This window comes from Gorilla gorilla, chromosome 5 (genome assembly GCF_029281585.2).
Source record: "Gorilla gorilla gorilla isolate KB3781 chromosome 5, NHGRI_mGorGor1-v2.1_pri, whole genome shotgun sequence".
In the NCBI taxonomy this organism is placed as follows: Eukaryota; Metazoa; Chordata; class Mammalia; order Primates; family Hominidae; genus Gorilla; species Gorilla gorilla.
Window position 1 is genome coordinate 54,433,683 of NC_073229.2, and position 15,439 is coordinate 54,449,121.

At 52.0% G+C, this 15,439-nt stretch overlaps 1 protein-coding gene and 1 pseudogene across 3 annotated transcripts; both read left to right on the forward strand.

The window, feature by feature from the left end:
- Positions 1-280: 280 nt before the first annotated feature.
- LOC101129893 (cytosol aminopeptidase-like) lies at positions 281-1,804 on the forward strand (annotated as a pseudogene).
- Positions 1,805-5,238: 3,434 nt separating this feature from the next.
- Positions 5,239-13,843, forward strand: CDKN1A (cyclin dependent kinase inhibitor 1A). 3 transcript variants are annotated; one of them, XM_055390301.2, is made up of 3 exons: positions 5,239-5,314; positions 10,613-11,062; positions 12,266-13,843. In XM_055390301.2, exons 2-3 carry the CDS (start codon positions 10,618-10,620, stop codon positions 12,313-12,315), a joined length of 495 nt encoding a protein of 164 aa, XP_055246276.1. In that variant the 5' UTR covers positions 5,239-5,314; positions 10,613-10,617; the 3' UTR covers positions 12,316-13,843. The 3 variants fall into 3 exon arrangements, with proteins under 3 accessions (XP_055246276.1, XP_055246275.1, XP_063563634.1); XM_055390300.1 differs by lacking the exon at positions 5,239-5,314 and adding an exon at positions 5,321-5,455; XM_063707564.1 differs by lacking the exons at positions 5,239-5,314; positions 12,266-13,843 and adding an exon at positions 11,970-12,247.
- Positions 13,844-15,439: the final 1,596 nt, after the last annotated feature.

A 15,439-nucleotide genomic window follows, 5' to 3' on the forward strand; every position in this document is an offset into this window, starting at 1 on the left:
CTCGGGAGGCTGAGGCAGGAAAATCGCTTGAACCTAGAAAGTGGAGGTTGCAGTGAGCCGAGATCACGCCACTGCACTCCAGCTTGGGCAACAGAGCAAGATTCCATCTCAAAAAATATATAAAAAATAAAAATAGGCTGGGCGCAGTGGCTCACGCCTGTAATCTCAGCACTTTGGGAGACCGAGGCAGACAGATCAACTGAGGTCGAGGTTTGAGACCAGCCTGACCAACATAGAGAAACCCTGTCTCTACTAAAATACAAACATTGGGTGGGGCGAGTCATTGTCTGACGTCCGGCCGTGAGATGTTTCGGGAGCCGGGGTCTCTCCGCTGCAGACATGACGAAGGGCCTTGTTTTAGGAATCTATTCCAAAGAAAAAGAAGATGATGTGCCACAGTTCACAAGTGCAGGAGAGAATCTTGATAAATTGATAGCTGGAAAGCTGAGAGAGACTTTGAACATATCTGGACCACCTCTGAAGGCAGGCAAGACTCGAACCTTTTATGGTCTGCATCAGGACTTCCCCAGCGTGGTGCTAGTTGGCCTCGGCAAAAAGGCAGCCAGAATCGACGAACAGGAAAACTGGCAGGAAGGCAAAGAAAACATCAGAGCTGCTGTTGCAGCAGGATGCAGGCAGATTCAAGACCTGGAGCTCCCTTCCGTGGAGGTGGATCCCTGTGGAGACGCTCAGGCTGCTGAGGAGGGCGCGGTGCTTGGTCTCTATGAATACGATGACCTAAAGCAAAAAAAGATGGCTATGTCGGTGAAGCTCTATGGAACTGGGGATCAGGAGGCCTGGCAGAAAGGAGTCCTGTTTGCTTCTGGGCAGAACTTGGCATGATGGAGACGCCAGCCAGCGAGATGATGCCAACCAGATTTGCCGAAATTATTGAGAAGAATCTCAAAAGTGCTAGTAGTAAACCGAGGTTCATATCAGACCCAGGTCTTGGATTGAGGAACAGGCAATGGGATCATTCCTCAGTGTGGCCAAAGGATCTGACGAGCCCTCAGTCTTCTTGGAAATTCACTACATAGGCAGCCCCAATGCAGACAAACCACCCCTTGTTTGTTGGGAAAGGAATTACCTTTGACAGTGGTGGTATCTCCATCAAGGCTTCTGCAAATATGGACCTCATGAGGGCCGACATGGGAGGAGCTACAACTATATGCTCAGCCATTGTGTCTGCTGCAAAGCTCAATTTGCCCATTAATATTATAGGTCTGGCCCCTCTTTGTGAAAATATGCCCAGCGGCAAGGCCAACAAGCTGGGGGATGTTGTTAGAGCCAGGAACGGGAAGACCATCCAGGATAACACTGATGCCGAGGGGAGGCTCATACTGGCTGATGCGCTCTGTTACGTGCACACATTTAACCCGAAGGTCATCCTCAATGCCACTACCTTAACAGGTGTCATAGATGTAGCTTTGGGGTCAGGTGCCACTGGGGTCTTTACCAATTCATCCTGGCTCTGGAACAAGCTCTTCGAGGCCAGCATTGAAACAGGTGACCGTGTCTGGAGGATGCCTCTCTTCAAACATTATACAAGACAGGTTGTAGATTGCCAGCTGGCTGATGTTAACAACATTGGAAAATATAGATCTGCGGGAGCATGTACATCTGTGGCATTCCTGAAAGAATTCGTGACTCATCCTAAGTGGGCACATTTAGACATAGCAGGTGTGATGACCAACAAAGATGAGGTTCCCTATCTATGGAAAGGCATGACCGGGAGGCCCACAAGGACTCTCATAGAGTTCTTACTTTGTTTCAGTCAAGACAATGCTTAGTTCAGATACTCAAAAATGTCTTCACTCTATCTTAAATTGGACAGTTGAAGTTAAAAGGTTTTTGAATGAATGGATGAAAATATTTTAAAGGAGGCAATTTATATTTAAAAATGTAGAACACAATGAAATTTTTATGCCTTGATTTTTTTTCATTTTACACAAAGATTTATATGTTTTTTTTTTGAGACGGAGTCTCGCTCTGTCACCCAGGCTGGAGTGCAGTGGCATGATCTCAGCTCACTCCAACCTCCGCCTCCTAGGTTCAAGCGATTCTCCCACCTCAGCCACCTGAATACCTGGGACTACAGGCGCCCACCACCATGCCCGGCTGATTTTTGTATTTTTAATGGAGACGGGGTTTCACCGTATTGGCCAGGCTGGTCTCAAAACTCCTGACCCTGTGATCCGCCCGCCTCGGCCTCCCAAAGTGCTGGGATTACAGGCGTAAGCCACCACACCCGGCCAGTATATATTTTTAATTGAGAAGCAAAATTGTACTTCAGATTTGTGATGCTAGGAACATGAGCAAACTGAAAATTACTAGCCACTTGTCAGAAACAATAAATCCAACTTTTTGTGCAAAAAAAAAAATACAAATATTAGCTGGGCGTGGTGGTGCATGCCTGTAATCCCAGCTACTCGGGAGGCTGAGGCAGAATTGCTTGAACCTGGGAGGCGGAGACTGCAGTGAGCTGAGATTGTGCCACTGCTGACTTTGTCTCAAAAAACAAAACAAAACAAAAAAACAAAATGAAAACAAAAAGCCAGGGCTGCCTCTGCTCAATAATGTTCTATCTTTGTTCCGCCTCTTCTCTGGGGTCTCACTTCTTGGGAGCCTGTGTGAAGGTGAATTCCTCTGAAAGCTGACTGCCCCTATTTGGGACTCCCCAGTCTCTTTCTGAGAAATGGTGACATTGTTCCCAGCACTTCCTCTCCCTTCCTAGGCAGCTTCTGCAGCCACCACTGAGCCTTCCTCACATCCTCCTTCTTCAGGCTTGGGCTTTCCACCTTTCACCATTCCCCTACCCCATGCTGCTCCACCGCACTCTGGGGAGGGGGCTGGTCTGGGCACTCTTGTCCCCCAGGCTGAGCCTCCCTCCATCCCTATGCTGCCTGTTTCCCAGGAACATGCTTGGGCAGCAGGCTGTGGCTCTGATTGGCTTTCTGGCCGTCAGGAACATGTCCCAACATGTTGAGCTCTGGCATAGAAGAGGCTGGTGGCTATTTTGTCCTTGGGCTGCCTGTTTTCAGGTGAGGAAGGGGATGGTAGGAGACAGTAGACCTCTAGAGACCCCAGGTAAACCTTAGCCTGTTACTCTGAACAGGGTATGTGATCTGCCAGCAGATCCTTGGGACAGGGCTGGGATCTGATGCATGTGTGCTTGTGTGAGTGTGTGCTGGGAGTCAGGTTTTGTGTGTGACTTTTAACAGCCTGCTCCCTTGCCTTCTTCAGGGCAGAGGTCCTCCCTTAGAGTGTGTCTGGGTACACATTCAAGTGCATGGTTGCAAACTTTTTTTTTAAAAGCACTGAATAGTACTAGACACTTAGTAAGTACTTAAGAAATATTGAATGTCATGGTGGTGGTGAGCTAGAAGTTATAAAAAAAATTCTTTCCCAAAAACAACAACAAAAAGAATTATTTCATTGTGAAGCTCAGTACCACAAAAATTTAAATAATTCATTACAAGCCTTTATTAAAAAAAATTTTCTCCCCAAAGTAAACAGACAGACAATGTCTAGTCTATTTGAAATGCCTGAAAGCAGAGGGGCTTCAAGGCAGTGGGAGAAGGTGCCTGTCCTCTGCTGGACATTTGACAACCAGCCCTTTGGATGGTTTGGATGTATAGGAGCGAAGGTGCAGACAGCACTGGTGCTTAGAGTGGGGTCCTGAGGCTGTGCCGTGGCCTTTCTGGGGTTTAGCCACAATCCTGGCCTGACTCCAGGGCGAGGCAGGCCAAGGGGGTCTGCTGCTGTGTCCTCCCACCCCTACCCGGGCTCCCATCCCCACAGCAGAGGAGAAAGAAGCCTGTCCTGCCCGAGGTCAGCTGCGTTAGAGGAAGAAGACTGGGCATGTCTGGGCAGAGATTTCCAGACTCTGAGCAGCCTGAGATGTCAGTAATTGTAGCTGCTCCAAGCCCGGGTTCTATTTTTTAGTGGGATTTCTGTTCAGATGAACAATCCATCCTCTGCAATTTTTTAAAAGCAAAACTACAAATGTTTCAGGCGCAGAAAGGAGGCAAAGGTGAAGTCCAAGGGAGGTCAGGGGTGTGAGGTAGATGGGAGCGGATAGACACATCACTCATTTCTGTGTCTGTCAGAGAACCAGTAGATGCTTCCAGAATTGTCCTTTATTTATGTCATCTCCATAAACCATCTGCAAATGAGGGTTATTTGGCATTTTTGTCATTTTGGAGCCACAGAAATAAAGGATGACAAGCAGAGACCCCTGGGCAGGAGGCAAAAGTCCTGTGTTCCAACTATAGTCATTTCTTTGCTGCATGATCTGAGTTAGGTCACCAGACTTCTCTGAGCCCCAGTTTCCCCAGCAGTGTATAGGGGCTATGTGGGGAGTATTCAGGAGACAGACAACTCACTCGTCAAATCCTCCCCTTCCTGGCCAACAAAGCTGCTGCAACCACAGGGATTTCTTCTGTTCAGGTGAGTGTAGGGTGTAGGGAGATTGGTTCAATGTCCAATTCTTCTGTTTCCCTGGAGATCAGGTTGCCCTTTTTTGGCAGTCTCTCCAATTCCCTCCTTCCCGGAAGCATGTGACAATCAACAACTTTGTATACTTAAGTTCAGTGGACCTCAATTTCCTCATCTATGAAATAAACGGGACTGAAAAATCATTCTGGCCTCAAGATGCTTTGTTGGGGTGTCTAGGTGCTCCAGCTGCTTCTGGGAGAGGTGACCTAGTGAGGGATCAGTGGGAATAGAGGTGATATTGTGGGGCTTTTCTGGAAATTGCAGAGAGGTGCATCGTTTTCATTATTTATGAATTTTTATTTATTAATGTCATCCTCCTGATCTTTTCAGCTGCATTGGGTAAATCCTTGCCTGCCAGAGTGGGTCAGCGGTGAGCCAGAAAGGGGGCTCATTCTAACAGTGCTGTGTCCTCCTGGAGAGTGCCAACTCATTCTCCAAGTAAAAAAAGCCAGATTTGTGGCTCACTTCGTGGGGAAATGTGTCCAGCGCACCAACGCAGGCGAGGGACTGGGGGAGGAGGGAAGTGCCCTCCTGCAGCACGCGAGGTTCCGGGACCGGCTGGCCTGCTGGAACTCGGCCAGGCTCAGCTGGCTCGGCGCTGGGCAGCCAGGAGCCTGGGCCCCGGGGAGGGCGGTCCCGGGCGGCGCGGTGGGCCGAGCGCGGGTCCCGCCTCCTTGAGGCGGTCCCGGGCGGGGCGGTTGTATATCAGGGCCGCGCTGAGCTGCGCCAGCTGAGGTGTGAGCAGCTGCCGAAGTCAGTTCCTTGTGGAGCCAGAGCTGGGCGCGGATTCGCCGAGGCACCGAGGCACTCAGAGGAGGTGAGAGAGCGGCGGCAGACAACAGGGGACCCCGGGCCGGCGGCCCAGAGCCGAGCCAAGCGTGCCCGCGTGTGTCCCTCCGTGTCCGCGAGGATGCGTGTTCGCGGGTGTGTGCTGCGTTCACAGGTGTTTCTGCGGCAGGTGAATGACGGGAGTGGGTCGGTGCGCGCTCGGCTTGCGCACACGGTGTCTCTAAGTGCGTGGGTGACGAGGGTCGGGATGTGCCGGAGACCCCGGGCGGAGAGCGGGATTACAAGTACAGGAATCCCTGGCCACGCTCCCCGCCCCTGGAAACCCAGCCGGGGCGAGGGAGGGCGTGGACGGGACCGTTCTGGGAGCTCGCCTTTGGCTGCGGTTGGCTCCAGGCCCCAGGCGCAGTTTGCTCGTGGCGTGGGGATGAAGTCCGTGTCCCTGGAGGGGCCCAGGAAGGGCGAGGAAAGCGGAGTGGAGTAAGTTCGTCTAGGATCGGTCCCGGGTGGCTCTGGGATCCAATCTGCGCCTCCCTGGCCCAGGTCCCAGGTTCAGGTCCTTTACGCCACTGTGTCCACCACCTGGCTGAGCGCTGAGGTCAGCGCGGGCTGTTTCCTGGCCCTTGGGAATGTGCCAGGACCCGTCCCCTAAGGACTAGCGAGGAGGTGACTCACTGTGACAAGGAGACCCCAGGGAACGGACTGTATGAGGTCAGAACCCCGCCCGGGATGGGGTACAGTGGGACTCCAGAAGCCCTCTCCCCTGCCCCTTCGCGGTCTCCGTCCTCCCATCGGCACAGTGACCTATTTGGCTGGAACAGTTTGTTCCCAAGGAAGCCGGGCACTGGAGGTCCGGGACACCGCGTCGGGTCCCCGCTCCGCGGCGCGCTGTAGGGGTCGGGGAGTCACGGCCCTGCGCCGGGCGGGCTCTAACCAGCCTGTCACTCGGGGAAGGGCAAGGGTCTCCTCTACCTCTTTCCCACCGCGGCCGGGAGAATCGCGGCCCAGCCTGCCCTCGGGTCGGGGCGCTGGACTCCGGGGCGAGAGCGGAGCCCACGCCTGGATGGGAGGCGGGGAGGGTTCATGTCTTTGAGGGGTGGGGGGTCTGGGGGCACGACGCTGCTCAGGGCCTCCATCAGCTGCCTCGGGGGCTCAGGGCTTCCCGACCTAGCCCAGATTCCTTCTCCGAAAGCGACAGGGCTGAGCGGAGCAGGGGGGCGAGTCGCCCCCTGGGGCGCCGCCGCCTGGCGCGGACCACAGCGCGTCCTCTCCGTCCCAAACCCCTGGGGGACACTTGCGCCCTCTTCGTGAGGAAAAGCATCTTGGAGCTGGGTTTGGAACTTGGGGCGCCCAGGCAGCTTCCCCTCTCCTTGCCTCCCTCCACGTCGCGTTTCTGGGAGGACTTGCGAGCGGTTTTGTTTTCGTTGCTCCCGTCTATTTTTATTTTCCAGGGATCTGACTCATCCCGTGCTTTGGGCGTGGAGATAAGGTGGAGGGGCCGGCTCCCGGCGCGCGCGCGCGCGCGCGTGTCTGCGCGGGCGTGTGTGTGTGTGTGTGTGTGTGTGTGTGTGTGTGTGTGTGTGTGTGTGTGTCAGAGACGGCACAAGAGCGCGCGGTTTCCCAACAGCGGCGGGAGTTTCGGAAGCCTGGCCGGCTCAGCGTGACGTGTTCGCGGCCCCCCGGTCCCCTCCCATTCTCCCCCTCCCCACCCCAGGGTGACGCGCAGCCGGAGTGGAAGCAGAGTTTTGGCGGGCGAGCAGCGCCTTGCAGGAAACTGACTCATCACTACTCCCTCCAGCGGTCCGAGGCTCTGCCCACGCACCTCCCACCCCGCGCGTGATTTCCTGGAGGCCGGCGCCCCCTCCCGGCCCTGGCGGGAATAGCACACAGGCTTTCCCGCGGAGTGGGGCTGGCCGGCGCGAACCGCCGCGGCTACTCCTGGGCTCATCCGAGATCAACCCCTATGCCATTACCACCCCTTCAAAGGAGCACTCCTTAGGTTCAACAGTATTCACTGAGTTCTTACTGGAAATTAAAATATGGCTGAAGTCTAAGGCAGGAAGGCCAATAAAGGAGGCTATTTTTAATTGTTTCTAAAACAAGGGTTTGCGTTTCTGAGTTTTCTTTGGGCTGAAAGTTATTATGAGCATGAGAGCAGATTTTGATGGGGGAGGAGAGGCCTATGAGAGCCATAAGAGAAGGAGGGGTGGTAGAAGAGGAGAGGGTGCCTGCCTAGATCCTAGTCCTGTCTTGAGCTCCCGGGAGCCAGGGAATATCCAGCTCCTTGATGAAGCCCTAGGCGGGCTCCTCCTCCTTGTGCCTATGATGTATTGAGACCCAGAATGTCCATTTCAAACACACCAGTGTGTTTCCGCTTAGCTGGCACCCCAAGAGTGCCCATCTGAGGAACTGTGCCAAACACTTGCTTAAATCTTCAATTTGGATTAAGTTGGTCTCAGGAGGCAGGGCCTCAGCAATCTATATTTTGAAAAAACTCCCTAGGTGCTTCTTTCTTTCTTTCTTTCTTTCTTTCTTTCTTTCTTTCTTTCTTTCTTTCTTTCTTTCTTCTTTCTTTCTTTCTTTCTTTCTTTCTTTCTTTCTTTCTTCTTTCTTTCTTTCTTTCTTTCTTTCTTTCTTTCTTTCTTTCTTTCTTTATCTCTTTCTCTCTTTCTCTCTCTCTCTCTCTCTTTCTTTCTTTCGACAGAGTCTCACTCTGTCACCCAGGCTGGAGTGCAATGGCACCATCCTGGACTCAAGCAGTCCTCCTGTTTCAGCCTCCCAAGTAACCGGGGCCACAGGCGTGATCCCCCCGCCCCCATGCCCAGATTTTTTTTTTTTTTTTTTGAGAGGCGGTCTCGCTCTGTCACCCAGGCTGGAGTGCAGTGGCGTGATCTCGGCTCACTGCAAGCTCCGCCTCCCGGGTTCACGCCATTCTCCCGCCTCAGCCTCCCGAGTAGCTGGGACTACAGGCGCTGCCATCACGCCCGGCTAATTTTTTTTTGTATTTTTAGTAAAGGCGGGGTTTCACCGTGTTAGCCAGGATGGTCTCAATCTCCTGACCTCATGATCCGCCCTCCTCGGCCTCCCAAAGTGCTGGGATTACAGGCGTGAGACACTGCACCCAACCACCCAGCTAATTTTTATTTATTTTTATTTTTAGTAGAGACAGGGTCTCAGCTAGTTGCCCAGGCTAGTCTTGGACCCTTGGGCTCAAATGATTCTCCCACCTCTGCCTCCCAGAGTATTAGGATTACAGTAATAAGCCACTGCCCCTGGCCTCCCCAAGTGATTGTGATGGGCCTCTCTGGTTAAGAAACCTCAAAATTAGAGAGGGAGTGGGGTTCAATACTACAGCATAGGACTCAGGGCAAACAGTCCTGGGTTCAGATCCTGGCTGTGCCACTTATTAACTGTGTGATGTTGGGCAAGTTACTTAACTTATCTGAGCCTTGGTTGCCTCTTCTGTAAAAAGGGAGCTAATAGATATCCACTTTTTAGGGGGATTGATATTTTTAAACTGCTTAGAACAGCTCCCAAACATGAAAATATATAAATAAATCCCAACTCATGCCTAGCAGAGGGTGGATAGAGGTTATTTGAGGGCTATGTCCACTGTACTGGGTGACCCCTTTATGGGGCAGTGGCCTTTGGCCTTTTTAGCTGTATGACTCAGGGGCAAGTCTCATATCTCTTCCATCTCCTGCCCTTTAAACTTGGTGTGAAGTTACCAAGAGCCTCCTCTCCCAACCAGCTGGGACGTGAAACTGTGGGCTCCACTGATCACAAGCAGTGGGGTGAGGTGGGGTGGAGCAGATGTGGCATGTGTCCCGGGCTTCCTGCCTCAGGAGGACTCAGCAGAGCTTTCACCCCCAGAGCCTGCAAGTTGGGACTTGTCCCTAGGAAAACCCAGTTGCTGCCAAGGTCGTGCAGTCACTCAGCCCTGGAGTCAAGCCAGAGCAGGCAGGTAGGTGCCAGGGCTCCCTCATGGGCAAACTCACTCTCCGTTTTCCCTCTCCTGAAGGGGGAGGAGAGGAGCCAGGTAGACCAGCCACCTTTAATTTTCTTTTTGCCTGCAAAACGGGTTCCTTGGACACAGGCAACACAAGGCAGGGGCTGCCAGGTGTCTAGACTTCAGATCACCTGATGTGCCTGGCAGGATGTGGCTCAGCCTGGGAGAAATCATCCCTTGCGCTGCCCCGCCCGGCCCCTCCTTACCCCTAGGCCACCCGCCTGACGACATCCTTGGGAAAGGCCCTCAGCCTACAGCACCTGTCAGCTGCTGTCTGAAGGAGGTAGTTGGCAGGGGGAAGTGATAGGGGGGAGGCTCAGTAAAACTGAAGGCAGAGAGGAATAATCATACTTCTGTTTTCAATGCACTTCTCTATATGAAGTGCTGCTGGCACGTTACCTACATTAACTCAGTTAATTCTCATGTCTATCCTCTGAGACAGTCACCATTACTATCCCCATTTTATAGATGAGGAAACTAGAGCTCAGACAAGTTAAGTTGCTTGCCCAGGGTCACCTAGTAAAACCTGGACTCCAACCCAGATGATCGGCTCCAGAGCCCTCCTGCTTAACCACCAAGATACAGCCTTTCATTCAGCTCTGTTCTGTCTGCCTTGCTGCATGGACTCTGTGATCAATTTCTTGAGTATGTGTCTGTAGCCATGCTCTTTAAACTTGTACATGGCCCCATTTATGGATGAGGAAACTGAGACCTAGAGACATTAAGTGGCTTTTTAAAGCTTACGTAGTAACTGGCACAGCTAGGACCACAACCCGGGTGCTTTTTGCCCCAAAGTCCAGGGTACTTTTACTTGGCAGAGCAGGGTTACCCTACTTGGGGATCTGGGTGGGGGGACTTAGGAGGCTGGAGGAACTGTCAGACTGTTTCTTCTTTTGGGAATTGACCTTCTGGCCAGGGCTGCGATTAGGAAACTGCTGGACTCTGGCAATTCACACATATTTGGGGGGCATTCACACCCATGAGGGACACCTCTGGGGGGAAAACAAATTGATTTTAGCTGATAATACCTGGTGGCAAACAGGACCCTGGTCCTTGCTCTTGCAATAGACTTGCCTTTGTTGACATTAGCTTGCCCTTCAGTTGCCTGCTCTCCCAGTGACCTTGGGGTGCCAGGCTGGCTGAGCTCTGCTGGTGGGGGTCAGGCCTCCTGTGGGAAGGAAGCAGGAAGACCAGCTGGAAGGAGTGAGAGAGACCCTCTGGTAGGAAGACGTCACCTGAGGTGACACAGCAAAGCCCGGCCAGGTAACATCGTGTCTAATCTCCTCTGTGACCAGGGCCTTCCTTGTATCTCTGCTGCAGGCGCCATGTCAGAACCGGCTGGGGATGTCCGTCAGAACCCATGTGGCAGCAAGGCCTGCCGCCGCCTCTTCGGCCCGGTGGACAGCGAGCAGCTGAGCCGCGACTGTGATGCGCTAATGGCGGGCTGCATCCAGGAGGCCCGCGAGCGATGGAACTTCGACTTTGTCACCGAGACACCACTGGAGGGTGACTTCGCCTGGGAGCGTGTGCGGGGCCTTGGCCTGCCCAAGCTCTACCTTCCCACGGGGCCCCGGCGAGGCCGGGATGAGTTGGGAGGAGGCAGGCGGCCTGGCACCTCACCTGCTCTGCTGCAGGGGACAGCAGAGGAAGACCATGTGGACCTGTCACTGTCTTGTACCCTTGTGCCTCGCTCAGGGGAGCAGGCTGAAGGGTCCCCAGGTGGACCTGGAGACTCTCAGGGTCGAAAACGGCGGCAGACCAGCATGACAGGTGAGGACATGTGCAGGGAAGGACTTTGTAAGGGACCAGGATTCTCAGAATCCATGGTCCAAGGGCTGACCTGTCTGGTCCTGGTCCGGCATGCTCCTTAGGTAGAAGGAAACAGGCCCAGAGAGGGGAAGCAACCTCCCTGAGGTCACACAGCAAGTAGGCAGCAAAGACCAACTAGCTAACATTTATTGGGAATGTTCATTATGCCAGGCCCTTTGCCAAGCTTCTAAGGTAGATTTATTTAGTCCTTATAGCAATGTTATAACATAAGACATTCTTGTCACCCTGCCCGCCTTTCTTTTTGAGACAGGTGTCTTAACTCTGTTGGCCAGACTGGAGTGCAGTGATACGATCATGGCTCACTGCAGCTTCAGACTCCTGGGCTCAAGCGATCTTCCTACCTCAGCCTCCTGGGTAGCTGGGAAGCTGGGACTACAGTCGCACACCACTATGCCCGGTTAATTTTTTGAGTTTTTGTAGAGACAAGGTCTCACTATGTTGCCCGGGCTGGTCTTGAACTCCTGAGCTCAAGCAGTCCTCCTGCCTCAGCCTCCCAAAGTGTTGTGATTACAGGCGTGAGCCACCATGCCCAGCCCCTTGCCATCCTTTTAGGGCAAGGAAACCAGGCTCAGAGAGGTAGAGTGATTTATCTAAGGTCTCAAAGTGAATTTGCAGTTGGGTCAAGACTAATTATAATAACAACAACTACTGACGTTTATATGGGCCCGGCATTGTGCTGAACACTTTCATGGATTTTGTAACAGAATCCCTAGATCAGCACTGTCCAGTAACTCTGCAGGGATGGGAGTGTCCGGTACAGGGGCCACGAGCCACATACGGCTGTTGTGCATTTGACACACAGCTCATGTGACTGAGGAACTGAATTGTTCATTTTATTTGATTGTAGTCTGTTTAAACAAGCACACAGAGCTAGTAGTGGTTCCTCTGCTGGGCAGCTTGACTTAGAGCAGACCCATGGGTGCGGGTGCGGTGATGGATAAAATCACATCTGTGAAGCATGGTGGGACACTCCATAATACCCCTCAAGAGACAGAGTGGACGTTCCCCGAGTTCTTCCTGTTCTCAGCAGTCGGCCCCATTGGCCCCAGGGAAGGGTGTCCCGGCCCCCCACTGTCTTCCTCAGTTGGGCAGCTCCGCCGCGTCCTCTTCTTGGCCTGGCTGACTTCTGCTGTCTCTCCTCAGATTTCTACCACTCCAAACGCCGGCTGATCTTCTCTAAGAGGAAGCCCTAATCCGCCCACAGGAAGCCTGCAGTCCTGGAAGCGCGAGGGCCTCAAAGGCCCCCTCTACATCTTCTGCCTTAGTCTCAGTTTGTGTGTCTTAATTATTATTTGTGTTTTAATTTAAACACCTCCTCATGTACATACCCTGGCTGCCCCCTGCCCCCAGCCTCTGGCATTAGAATTATTTAAACAAAAACTAGGCGGTTGAATGAGAGGTTCCTAAGAGTGCTGGGCATTTTTATTTTATGAAATACTATTTAAAGCCTCCTCATCCCGTGTTCTTTTCCTCTCTCCTGGAGGTTGGGTGGGCCGGCTTCATGCCAGCTACTTCCTCCTCCCCACTCGTCCGCTGGGTGGTACCCTCTGGAGGGGTGTGGCTCCCTCCCATTGCTGTCACAGGCGGTTATGAAATTCACCCCCTTTCCTGGACACTCAGACCTGAATTCTTTTTCATTTGAGAAGTAAACAGATGGCACTTTGAAGGGGCCTCACCGAGTGGGGGCATCATCAAAAACTTTGGAGTCCCCTCACCTCCTCTAAGGTTGGGCAGGGTGACCCTGAAGTGAGCACAGCCTAGGGCTGAGCTGGGGACCTGGTACCCTCCTGGCTCTTGATACCCCCCTCTGTCTTGTGAAGGCAGGGGGAAGGTGGGGTCCTGGAGCAGACCACCCCGCCTGCCCTCATGGCCCCTCTGACCTGCACTGGGGAGCCCGTCTCAGTGTTGAGCCTTTTCCCTCTTTGGCTCCCCTGTACCTTTTGAGGAGCCCCAGCTACCCTTCTTCTCCAGCTGGGCTCTGCAATTCCCCTCTGCTGCTGTCCCTCCCCCTTGTCCTTTCCCTTCAGTACCCTCTCAGCTCCAGGTGGCTCTGAGGTGCCTGTCCCACCCCCACCCCCAGCTCAATGGACTGGAAGGGGAAGGGACACACAAGAAGAAGGGCACCCTAGTTCTACCTCAGGCAGCTCAAGCAGCGACCGCCCCCTCCTCTAGCTGTGGGGGTGAGGGTCCCATGTGGTGGCACAGGCCCCCTTGAGTGGGGTTATCTCTGTGTTAGGGGTATATGATGGGGGAGTAGATCTTTCTAGGAGGGAGACACTGGCCCCTCAAATCGTCCAGCGACCTTCCTCATCCACCCCATCCCTCCCCAGTTCATTGCACTTTGATTAGCAGCGGAACAAGGAGTCAGACATTTTAAGATGGTGGCAGTAGAGGCTATGGACAGGGCATGCCACGTGGGCTCATATGGGGCTGGGAGTAGTTGTCTTTCCTGGCACTAACGTTGAGCCCCTGGAGGCACTGAAGTGCTTAGTGTACTTGGAGTGTTGGGGTCTGACCCCAAACACCTTCCAGCTCCTGTAACATACTGGCCTGGACTGTTTTCTCTCGGCTCCCCATGTGTCCTGGTTCCCGTTTCTCCACCTAGACTGTAAACCTCTCGAGGGCAGGGACCACACCCTGTACTGTTCTGTGTCTTTCACAGCTCCTCCCACAATGCTGAATATACAGCAGGTGCTCAATAAATGATTCTTAGTGACTTTACTTGTAATATTACTATTGTGGTTATTATACCTTATTATAAAAACAAACAAATGGGCTTTTGGGAAGGATTTCATAATTTAAAAAATAATTTTAAAAATGAAGCATTTAAATTTAGAGAATGCAGAAAACTTAGCAAACAGAAAGACTGTGCTGCAAAAAACAACAGCAAAACAAAAACTACTGTCACACCTCTGCAAAGATCACCAATGTCAATATTTTGGTTTGTTGTGTAATCTTTTTGTAAAGAATATATTATAGCTTAACATCATTATTCATCAGATAAATGCAAATTAAGATACCACACTTACCAGAATGATTAAAAAAGACTGACAGTGCCAAGCGTTGGCAAGGTTATGGAGCAACTGGATCTCTTATTTAAAAAAACTGTTCGGGCCGGGCGCAGTGGCTCACACCTAGAATCCCAGTGCTTTGGGAGGCTGAGGCAGGAGATCACTTGAGGCCAAGGGTTCAAGACCAGCCTGGCCAACATGGTGAAATCTCTATCTCTACTAAAAATACAAAAATTAGCTGGGCATGGTGGTGCACGCTTGTAATCCCAGCTACTTGGGACGCTGAGGTGGGAGGATCACTTGAACCCAGGAGGCAGAGGTTGCAGTCAGCTGAGATCATACCACTGTACTCCAGCCTCTTCCAGGGTGACGGAGTGAGATTCATCTCAAATAAATAAATACATAAATAAAAAACTGTTTGGCAATATCTTCTAAAGATGCCTACCTTCATGGCTACCTCATGACCCAGTAATTCTATTCCTGGACATGTTCTCGAGAGAAATGAGTTCATATTTCCACTGAAAAAGGCATAAGAATGTTCTACACAGTGGCTCACACCTATAATCCCAGCACTTTGGGAGGCTAAGGCAGGAGGGTGGCTTCAGCCCAAGAGTGTGAGACCAGTTTGGGCAACATAGCGAGACTCTTATCTCTACAAAAAAAAAAAAAAAAAAAAATAGCCAGGCGTGGTGGAGCGTGCCTGTAGTCCCAGCTACCTGGGAGGCTGAGGTGGGAGGATTGCTTGAGGAGCTTGGGAAGTCGAGGCTGCAGTGAGCCCTGACTGCACCACTGCACTCCAGCCTGGGCAACAGAGTGAGACTTTGTCTGTCTCCCTCAAAAAGAAAAAAACCAAAAGAATGTTTCCAGCAGCATTATTATTAACAGACCCAAGCTAGAAATAACTGAAATGTCCATAACAGAATAGATATGCAAATTGTGGTATATTTATATAGTGGAAAGTTATCCAACATTACAAAAAACAAGGTACTGTTGCATGCATCTTCTGGTTGTCTATTCATAATTAACCACCCCAAGACTAAGTGGCTTAAAACAATAATCATTTATTTGCTCCCAACACTGCAGTTTGGCCCAGAACTACTTTTCAAATGTGGAATAATTCTCTGCTGCACAGGGCAGAGCTTTCTACTAGAATCATAGAGTTCTGAAACGAGACTCTCTCCGCCAGAGGGGACTTCCAGGGACTTCACAACTGTCTACTTATCCACAGATAAAAGTCCAGGACCAGGGAATACACTGGGGCGTGTGACCCAAGTGCTTGTCCCATAGCCTGCACCTGTTTCAGAGC